Below are 11,619 nucleotides of genomic sequence, written 5' to 3'. Positions count from 1 at the left end.
CTCGCTCTCTCTCTCTCTCTCTCTCTGTCTCTCTCTCTCTCTCTCTCTCTCTCTCTCTCTCTTTCTCTGTCTCTCTCTCCTCTCTCTCTCTCTCTCTCTCCCTCTCTCTCTCTCTCTCTCTCCCTCTCTCTCTCTCCTCTCGCTGTCTCTCTCACCTCAGATCTTGCCCAGAAGGATTCCCTGTTGACCCGCCTCATCTCCATGGCAGCGTTGGTCTTCCTGTAGTTTGTGCCCTGGAGAGAGAGGAGTGGAGATCATTAGGACAGGCTGACAGACTGACTACCTCTTTACAACGAGATTCAACCTTAAGGACTGTAGTTCTAATCTTTTAAACATGTGTATCAGTAATATGCAATCCCAAGCAATGTAGTACAAAATGTGAAATGGGAATCAAACTCCATTTCCAAGAATATCGCCACAATCTAATACTGTACTCTCAAGAACGGATGCTGAACAATGTTACCAACAAGATTCATCACAATTGGATATGCGGTTTTCCAGATACATGTGAAAATGTGTGGCATAGGGATGTATGGGGTAAAAAAGAGAAAAAAAGACTCAATGCAACAAACTGTTCCCCAACAAAAAAAAAGCCTACTGATCCGTGTGGTGGCTCCTGAGCCCTACAGTGCCCCCTGTGGTGGCAGTGAGCCCCTGCAACCTGGCGCTCTCACCACTGTCTCCTTGGTGTCGGCCACGCGGGCCTGCCTCCTCAACCGGTCAGCAGGGGGCGCTATCTTGCTGACGATGTTGTTGATGTTCTCCACTGTCACCTCGGCTGGGCTGTGCGCGTTGATGAAGACGTGAGCCTCCTGAACAGAACAGACAGATCAGAGATACAAAACTGCAGCATTCAGAAACGCTTCTCACTGAATTCCTCACCTTTCTTTCACTATTTCTACAATACTATATGGGAATCCTTATATATAATCCTATTATTAAAGATGCTTACATCTTAGTAATAAAGGAATGGTTATAATATGCATTCACCATAGTTAATGGTTTACCATAGTTGTTCATTTGCTTTACCATACCTCTTTGGGCTTTACAATGCGTGCCTATACATTACCATGCTTTCACTGTGCTTTATTATACCTTGTTATGCTTTTGTTGTTGGAAAACGCACACAGACACACAGACACAGAGACACACACACACACACACAGACACACAGACACAGAGACACACACACACACACACAGACACACAGACACAGAGACACACACACACACCAACACACAGACGCAGATAGACACACACACAGACACAAAGACACACACAAACAGACACACAGAGACACAGACAGACACAGACACACACACACTCAGACACACACATACACACAAAAACACACACAGGCGCAGACAGACACACAGACACACACAAACACAGACACACAGAGACACAGAGAGACACACAGACCCAGACAGACACACAAAAACACACACAGACACACACACACACACGTGTTGAGCTTTTGGAAATAATTTTCATGAAGTTGTTATTTATAAATCATCTAGAACTTAAACAGGAAATGTGACCTGACCTGTGTCTGTTTATGGTGAATTCCTGGTTGAAGCTCATTATGAATTGTGTGATCTGCAGCATTATTGAATGTTTCCCGCACGTGAACTCAGTTGTCAGAAATGACTACCGTTGTTAGGAATTACATTGTTAATAATAAAGCCTGAAATAAGGCAATCCCCATTTATCTTTAGAAAGACAGTTCTGGTTCTTTTTATGTGGCAGCAATACCACACAAGGTACCGTGTAAATACACAGCAGTGGATATTACTGTTGCCCAGGAGACTCTATCTGAAAATGGGTAGATGTGCAATGGAAACTTAGATTACATAAAACATCAGTTATAACCACATGAAAACATCCAGAGGCAGCTGTTCCACACACTGAGCACAGAGCATGGTTCAGATTTTAGGTCTGTTTGGTCTCCCAGGGTTCGGATTAATCAGGGTTTACTCAGCTAGCATGCAGGTGCTATGCATACACTGCTGTGGTTTTCCAATGGCTTGTGTCATTGTCCTATGTGTAACAGGGTGGAGGCTGGTTGCGAACTCTGTTGAGTAAAGCAGTACCTTGAGAGGAGCGCCCTCTGCTGCTTGTGATGTATTAAGACACTCGCTTGTGGTACAGGGATGGAAATTAGACTCCCAGTGCATAGCAGTTTGATCCATTCTTGGTTTTACTGGCAGTGTAGTAAGACACACCTAAACTCGTTATCTATACACTGGGGTTAATCAAGCATGTATTAAAACCTGGAATGGGTGACCACACGCCACAATCAAGCACCTTAACCACTATGCTCGTCTGCATTTGTGGTGATAGAGCGTCTCATCTCAACACCGGGGAACAGAATCTGTAATGCCTGTGCTTTACACAACACTGCCTGTTTCATATGACACTACTGCCAATATACTTTACACACATGCACGCTCATCTCTGAATCAGCAGATTCCAGCTAGCTTAGAGGAGGAGGAGGCTGGCTGTCCTCTTAGTGTTGTTTTGCTTTGGACTGGGAGACACTGCACAGAGCTCTGTCAGCAGCTTTCCTCCCTCTCCAACAGGACAGGCTCTCTCTGCATGGCCAGGGCAGGCTGAGGCACCAAAGGAGAAGGAGAAGGGGAAGAATAACAAGGCGAGAGCAGAGGCACTGACAGTGCGCGACGGAGAATGCCATTGTGTGCTGGAACCTCTTTGTTACAGCACAATGTGCTTTTTCCTCTGGCTTCGAGACTGGTTGGCAAGGGCCTGTCCGCTTGTCAGCTGCAGGCATTAAAAAAGAGGGCCATGGTTTAATACAGGGACGCTCATCCTCCACCCAGCCACCGCTCAGCTAATCACACTGGGCTGTGTCTGGAGCCATGCCAGTGTGTCCATGCCAAGGGTTCAAGTTTCATTGGGGACATTGTTGCTCATTCGGGTTGTATTATTTTATTGTATTCTGTTGTTGCTAAGAGACCAGAGAGTGTCGTTTTCAGGATGTTCCTGAGCTCACAGGTGTCAAAATTATAATAAAAAAAAACAAAAAAACATGAGGCACTAGTCTCAAAGCTTTAGTTATTCAAAGACTCAGGGGCTGGCTTTCAAAGTCTTTTTCAAAACTAGAAAAAAGCAGGTATTTAATTTAAGGCATTTAAGTCAGTTTAATTTTGTAACTTGAAAGGGTGTTTTTTTACCTTTTGAAAAACGCTACTGACTTGGAGTAAAACGCTTTCTTTTTTAGCATGTTTGTTTGCATCAAATATAGAAATAATACACCGAATAAAGATGGATATTTGAGAAACTCTTGCAGACTGTGTTTCATGTGTCTGTCATCTTTAGGGGAGTGCAGCCCAGCAGCCAGACTAAGGAACTGAGATTGAAATAAAATGTTAGAAATTCTTCCATGCCCTGTTCCTAAACCCACTGCTCTGAACAGTCGGTGCCCCTGACACGGTGTAATGAGCCACTATTTGGGCCATAGCCTACCCCTCTAAGAGTTCATATTTAATATTAAGCTCATCTTCATATCTCGATATTTTCGAAGTTGCATTGAGATTGTCTTTTGCTTGCTGATCAAAACCTACAAATAAAAGGTGGCTTTCATTTTACTTGCAAGAGTCTCTTGGATTTATTATTCTCAACAGTGAAGATTGCACCCAATATAAAGGTCTTCACAATGGGGACCGACCAATAGAACCACAAACCCTGAACCTATGTGGTACAAACTGACGACTGTGCCAATTCCCAGGCACTCCTGACACAAATGCATAATTAACATCCCATTGTTTGAACTGGACACATTCCAGCATGTACAATGCAGAACAATCTGGGCACACTAAAGAAATACACACTGGGGCTCCAACTTCCTGAAGGCCCCGAGGTCACAATACCACAGGATTAAAATAAAATACTCCAATGGCTCTGTCAGCTCCATAGGTTAAAACACTGATAACTGAACGCATCACAGCCTTTCACCAGAAGAGGGAGCTCCTCACAAGGTTCTGCTATGCCTGAGACTCCAGAACATAAGAAAATCTACCAAAAATTGACCCATCACTGCTCATCCACTGCCTAGTAGCTGATTGGTTCTTAAGGATTCAAGTGATTCAGCATCAACAACATGGCTTGGTAACCCATCCCACAACCTCACCACTAAGTCTATCTTCACTTAAATTCCAAATGTTTCCTCTGGTCCTGGTTTCTTTTAAGATGTTCAAAACTTCAGTCAGGTCCATCTAATTCTTCTTGTTCTTGGTTAACAAGCACATTCCTTTAAGTCCTGGGATTAGTCTAGTTGCTCTTCATTGGACTCTCTCCAAGGCCAACATTTTGTTTTTGGTAATACTGAACACAGTATACATTCAGTCTCAACAGTGCCTTATATAACCCATCATTACCTCCCTCGATTTAATACTGACTCCAGCCCTATTTTACATATAGGCTTTAGCAGATTAAACGAGGGATTTCAGCATTGAAAGGAGAGTCTGGGAGAGATGTTCCGCCCAGTACCCTTCAATATTTATTTTCTTAAGTCTTCCATCCTATCATGCATAACCTGTCTTGACAAGTCATGAACCTGTGTGTTTTCTGTCTAATCTGGAGAACAGAGAGGCGCCTCGCCAGTGTTCTCTGTTCACCTGCAGTATGATTCACTGTTTACCTGTAAAAGTTATTAGTCAGCAATTATTGAGCAGGTGATGATAGAGATCATTCTTGTCCTCCTGGAATCAGATTAGTTTAATAGTGCAGCACAGAGGCTGGCACCGAGGGTATCTGTAATTAGACTAACAAGGCCCTCCGTGCTGGGAAACTGTGGTGCACATTTCAGCCCCACAGCTTTGATATTGAAGCGAACTTTGTACAAAGGATCAAAGACTAATCCCAGTTTTCAGCCTGGCTGCTTCATTTCACATGTTGTTGATGACATGCAACTGTTTATTTTATCATCGCCTTTCTTTCTTTCTTTCTTTCTTTCTTTCTTTCAAACTTCTCAGTTTCCTAGTTGAACAAGTGCAAAGGCAAAGGCATGTTCCATTGAGGAATAAAACCATGCAAATGTGATAAAAGTAGCAAAGATCTACTCTGAAACATTAACTGCTCAAAGAAACTGCGCAACAAAGACTGGGGAAGGATGCACATGGCAGTGAAAGCATGGCACGGCAGAGCAAGGCAAGCATGGTAAAGCAGGGTACACACAGCAACACTTCATATGGCAGGGCTTAATTTATTCTGAAAGGACAAGAACTGCTGCTACAACTCCACTTTCTGTACAGCTATGTCATAGGCTCTTTATAATCCTTAATGACTTCATACTGCATACATGGCCATTTTAAACAAGCTTAGTAATGGAAAGTGGCTCATCCACCCAGTATTACTAAGCACGGCAATCTGCATATTTATCATTTGTGTATAGGTGCATTTAAGGGAGGGTCCTAGTTGAATGGGGGTTTTGTAATGTGTATGTATTCAGCACTGTGGGAACTGACAATACCGTGATTAACTCAATTAGACTGAATGGGCACTTTCCTAGTGAAGTGGCGAAACAGACTGCCTGTCACCTGGGCCCGTCCTCTGCACCATCTCAAGAGCTCTTCATCTGGGTGGTTCAGATGCAGGCAGGCTGTTTTCCCAGCACTGAGCCTACGTGAGCATGTCTTTCTGGGTCGGTGCCAGAGGGTGTGCCCAGTGCCGGATCAAGGTGGATTTCAAAGCAACACTGTGGTTAGTCTTCGGTATTGTTCCTGTGTTCTTTACTGTGACAGGGCCCGTTGTGCAATGTGACACACTTACTTTCTGGCACACACAGCAGTCATATTGAACAGTTTTCCAAAACAGGATTATTTCCCATAAAACCAATGCCAAAATCCCAAACACTGGCTGAGCCGAGCTGATGCTGTTTCAACAGGCAAATCAAACTATTACAGCATGACAGAGTAACCACTGGACAAAAAAAAACAACCTAGAAGCACCCGTCACAACACTGTGAATAGACTGTAGAGCCAACATGGGCAGCCAGGACGGCTACAGGGATACGTGACCATTCCTCAAGGACAAACATCTTCTTTCAGGGAAATCTGCAGTTATTTTTATCATGTCATTGTTGTAGTCTTGGATACTGAACCACTTGCAAACTGAGCACCTATCATAAAGCCTTTGTCAAAGACTCTTAGATCTTTTATATATTCCTGGATACCTACATTGTTAAGGATCCATTTGGATAACATTGTTGTTTTGCTGCTTAGTCTAGGGCATGCAATGTCTATTAAACAGAATTTTACTGCAGGAACTCATTTCAAATAAGCCTTCGTACTGCAGATTTACACACGGATGGGAAAATGCCAGAACAGTAGCCGTTCAACTCCAAACACACACACACGTCTCAGAGCTGAAACTTCTCTGGTTCTGTTTCCTTCAGTATTTATACAGGCCACCCGGAATTTTAAACACTCTATAAGGAAATCAAGCCATTAGGCCAGCAATACATGAGCCACTTTATGTTTTCCTCATTCCCTTACTCCTGTCTGCATTCTCTACTTCTCTATCCTCCCCTTCTCTGCAAACACAACCGTTCTGTAGATCTTGTATGGAAAAGCCATTGTCTGCTGATGTAGTGAACCTTCTCCTTGAAAGCTGTGCCGTACTTGAATCAGCAACATTACTACCTCTGCCACAGAAATCAAGATTTGCATTGCCCCGTTTACTGAAGCCATTATTTAATGCAAACAATGCAGAAAATGAAACCAAAACTTCAGCTCTCTTTATCATGGAGGTTCTTTATTTTGTACATATGGTATCTTTTAAAAGATGCTATAAACACAGTGGCACCATATTTACAATTTAATCCCAGGGACGGTGGGGGTTCATTCAACTGAGCTAATACAGCTGTAATCATTACCGTCCATGCAGAAATACACTAAACAGACTTCAGCCTTATTTGAATGTTCTAAACAGTTGGGGTGTTTAGATCAATTGAGCAGACTCCAGTTTCTCCTAACATGATGCAGAGGTACAGGGTGAAAGAGAGCACACACCTTACTGAGTCACCAACACCACTCACTGAAGATCTCCCATCAATTTGCTGACCAGATTCATTCTTGCTCAGCTTCTGAGAGCGGACGAGTGTGGACAGTCACTGTACAGGGCTGCTCTGTTTCACTCATGCTCCATGTTTGTGGTCCTTTGTTCCCTGCCTTGAACATCATGTGAGTTTCCCTTGATATGGGCTCTGCCTCCATGTATAGTATTGTCTGCAAACCAGGAGATCTTGTTTTCAGTATTTATGTGGCTAATAAACATTAGGAGTCCCAACGCCAAAACCCGGCAGGAATCAGCTTGTGACTCCTGTCCAAGTCTCCTTGTATGGCCAGCCTCAGTACCCTGTCCTGAAGAAAACTTTCCATCAGACAGGCAGAAGCTTCTTCTTCTTCTTCTTCTTCTTCTTCTTCTTCTTCTTCTTCTTCTTCCTTCTTCAAAACGCTCACTTATGTTCCCTCCCCACAGCAGTTAATGAGAAATGAAGGTCAGTGGGTCCTGCAGTCACCTCCCCAAGCTTACTGCCTCTTTACACCCAGGAGATGTCGGAGAGCTACCTGCAGGTGTCTGCTCAAGCTCAACAGGCACCAGTAGGGTGAGAAGCACAAACAGTCCCTGTTGATTTAGCTTTCCCACCCCACGGGAGCACCAGACCAAAAGTAACGTTCGGTGTAGGACACAGCAAATGTCGTCAACAGGACACAAACCTGCACTCCCCTGACTGTTTGACTTTCCCTGCACACCACGTGGCCATGCCTTTACCAGGTTTGTCACTCTGGATCGCTATAAAAACATGTTTAACCTATAAAGATTCTATTGTTGATGCACACTGGTAAACACACACAAATGAGTATGTAAACAATAGGTTGTTTCTTCTAGTGTGCCTACCAATCTTTTGTTAATGTAATCCTGGTACAATTTTTAAATTCCTGCTGTGCTCCAGGTAACACAAACTACAAAAAGATATGTACAGCTACTTGTTCGATCAGATAAAGTATCACCATATTTCAAACATGTGGACAAATCAGTGACGCCCTGGGTGTGTGAAATGCTCCCCTAAGGGGACATTCTCTAGCCGTGAGGTTTTCAATCGTAATAAATCACAGTGTTTAACTAGAGATGGCAGCTGAAAAAAAACAACTCCCGGAGAGCAGAACCGCTGCAGAAAAACAGCATCTCCCTTACTGTAATAAAGCACTGTAAAGCATAGGTAAGAGCATTGTAAAGAGTATCGAGGTATGGTAAAGCACATTAATAAGCATGGCAAACCAGGGAAACTGTGGTAAATGTATAGTATAACCATGGGAAAAGCACAGGAAAACTGCAAATAAACAGGTACGCTATTTAAACAGTTGATAAACTTTACAAATCCGTCTTTGTGGTTGCAGTGCACTGGATGTATAACTGACAGCTGCCCAAACAGGTTAATGTCAAACTGAAGACCCAAAGTCAACCCTAAACTGACCTCCTGAGATATGATTTTCTGATGCCAAATCAAGATAAAAACTTGAAGAGCAAGTTAGTATGGGGATGGATTAACCCATTCACCTCTCCCCCTGCAACTCTCAGCCCCCAGTGGATGTAAGAAATACCACATTAGTTGCGAGTCGTATTTCTTGCTGAGGCGCTGCATGTCTTACATTAACCAGGGCAGAGTGCTGGAGAGGGACAGGCTCATGGTTACACTCTGGTGTAACAAAGGTGTTTGCTTAGACACAGAGCTCCATGCCAGAAGACTTTTAAAAAAGTGTTTACAATAACCCTTAGTTTATAGTGCATTTAACACAGCAAAAGCAGACTAAAGTTTAATAAAGTGCAGTTAAAGCATGGTGAGGCATAGGTAAGCATTGCAAAGCCTGAGAGGTATGGTAAAGCACATTAAAAAACAAACAAACACGATAAGCTAACCCTTATAAAAGTGTCCCACAGTAAAAGCACAGCAAAGTGTAATACCGCAGAGTGACCCCTCCCTCCTCCCACCCGCACTTGTGGGGGGGCGCTGGGCAGAGGCTAAGGGTGGCCCCTCCCTCCTCCCACCCGCACTTGTGGGGGGGCGCTGGGCAGAGGCTAAGGGTGGCCCCTCCCTCCTCCCACCCGCACACAGGATCACTTCCATGGCTACTTTGCTCGGAAAAGGACTTTTACATAAGAAAGAAACAAATCCCTTTAAAAATTTAGAATGTGATCTAAAAGATCAGGAGGCCTAATTATTGTTACACACATGTAAAAGGTAATGACACCATTTTATATTAACAATTAGTGTAAAATGAAAGTCATGAACTAGACTATGGCACTTTAAGGTGACATATGCGGTGCTATTAAGAATTACAGCGTAACATTTCTGTTTTTCACTGCTCTGTAGATACAACCTAGCCTAGTGGGGCCCCCATTCACAGGAGAAAAGGAGGAAAGGATTTGTCATCTTCCTCAAATCGATCACAGAGCCCTGAAAGCAGCTCTTCAGTGCTGTGAATCGGAACTGTCCAGGCAGTTCACTTGTAAACATCCAGCGCCACTGTACGACAAACCTGACAAGTCTCAGCGACGTTTCAGAACAATGCTGTTAAAAACAAAGCAAATGTAATTATTCACTCAACACAGAAACCGTCAGACTGGCACACTCAGACAGTCTTCCACATGAAGGATATCTGTGGAAACCTTTTTCTTAAAGCAGTGCAGTATTGCCATAGAAATCAAAGAAATCAAAAGGATCAAAGAACTCACACTGAAGTGAAGTAAGCTAAGCAGACATATTGTTTCTATTGTCTGTTTTTCTTTGTTAAAAGAAACATTTTTATTGAGTCGTCACAGTGTAAAGCCTGCTTTAATAGCCTTCACTAAGCCTTCCTAACAGGACAGTGGAGACCTTTCTTTGTAATGGAAGTCTGAGCTATGAAATAAAACTCCTCAAAATAGAGCCTTAAGCCAATATTCACTGTTGTAATAATGCTATAATTATAGTATAAATCAGACCATGTTATCTGATTTAGGTGCAACATGTTCTGCGTTGACGGTCTTGTTTTAGTTGTTTCTGTGTTCATTTGGTATGTGAATGAAATACAGTGAAATACTGGTTATTTAATCAGCTGCACGCTCTTATCAAAATTGCATTGCCTTTTCTGTTCAACACACACAAAACATACTGTTTCACTGACTGTGGTCAAAATGAAGGAGCGTAAACATGATTTCACTGTATTTCTGTTTCCCTCATGCAATAATCGAAACAGCTCCTTTAAACTGTGTTCCCCTAATTCATAATCCTTTGGTAAAACCTCAATCCTCGATTCTCACATAACTAACATGATTGTGCAAAGTTGTGCGACTGCTCTAAGATCGTAATCACTATTTCTGAACTAAAAATAGTGTTTAGAGCCCATTAACGTGGCTGAGTGTAATCTGCTGTTGTGACTGATTCCTGTGGGATGTTGTTTTCTTTTTCAGGCCTCCCTCACATGCCGAATCTCAGCTCATTAAGACAGAGAGTGCATTGCTGATACAGCACTACGGGTCAGACCCCCCACTCCTCCCTTTCCATCTCAAAGGAATGCAGTTTCCTTCGATGCTTTTAAACGAGTGATAAAGAGCATTTTAAACTTCCCAGGTTGTTTATTGTTGGAAGGCTGTGGCGATAGCTGATTTTTGTATTTTTTTTTTTTTGTTTTCCTGTTTAATTGCAAACTCATCTCTGCCGCAACAATGCATGGCATTCTCAGACTGCCAGCTGGTTTGAAACATTTGAAAGAATGAAAGCTATAAGCTACACTACAGGTTTACAGTGTGACGGGACACCCACTAGTGTTTACAACAAAGGCGATACTGTAACTTTGCTGTATCCTGTGTTTTATTCACACATAAATCAGCTTGGGAATGAAACCCAATATATTTAACACATTATCCTTGGCAACACTGTGATGTTGCTCAAGACAAGCAGGCATTGCATTCTGCTCCTCACTCTGTATTCAAGTCAACACTCCCACCTGTAACAATGCGGATGCTGTTTTCCTGTTCCTGTAATCAGCATTTAATCAGAGCATCGGTGACTGCCAGGCGAAATTAAGAATCAAAATGAGATGCCAACACAGCTATTGAACAGAGATTACATTCTTTGATATCCCTTAAAACTATTTATCACAATGGCATGCCGGGAATTTTAGAGTAAAGCGAAGGTCAAGACAATCGCCTCTTGTCGCCCCTGGGGTACAAAGGCCAGCCCTGCAGGTCTTTGAGCTCACAGAGCACTTTGCAGTGTGAGGAGAAACAGTCCCTGACAATCTGTCTCCCTTAACCAGGGGAGTGCCTGAACCAGTGCAACACAGTGGAATCTCCAGTGGAGATGGGTGCACAGCCAGGACACAGACCTGCTCTCCCATGACTGTATGAATCACCCTGCACACCACACTGTCGTGCCTTTACCGGATGAGCCACTCGGGGACCCCCCACAGTGTACCACACTTTTCCCGCACTTACACTACACATTAGTGTGTTTCACTGTGTACCCACTATACAATATTACACTTTGCTGGTCTGTTACCATGATCTGTGGCAGTAAACTTGTATACGGGATCTATGGTGTAAAAGCTAGTTTTA

General features: G+C 43.2%; 1 protein-coding gene across 1 annotated transcript in view; it reads right to left on the bottom strand.

Moving 5' to 3' along the window:
- Positions 1-143: 143 nt before the first annotated feature.
- The window catches only part of LOC131696711 (drebrin-like protein), a gene marked incomplete at its 3' end in the record, with an annotated part of 46,925 nt that continues 35,449 nt past the window's right edge, over positions 144-11,619 (bottom strand). Inside the window, exons 5-6 of the mRNA XM_059020746.1 lie at positions 675-812; positions 144-233 (exon numbers count right to left, since the gene is read on the bottom strand). Of these exons, the coding sequence (XP_058876729.1) occupies positions 144-233; positions 675-812 (228 nt within the window). The remainder of the gene's footprint in view (positions 234-674; positions 813-11,619) is intronic.

The sequence above is a fragment of the Acipenser ruthenus genome, unplaced genomic scaffold, assembly GCF_902713425.1.
Source record: "Acipenser ruthenus unplaced genomic scaffold, fAciRut3.2 maternal haplotype, whole genome shotgun sequence".
Taxonomy (NCBI): domain Eukaryota; kingdom Metazoa; phylum Chordata; class Actinopteri; order Acipenseriformes; family Acipenseridae; genus Acipenser; species Acipenser ruthenus.
This window is presented reverse-complemented; position numbering and strand designations above follow the sequence as displayed.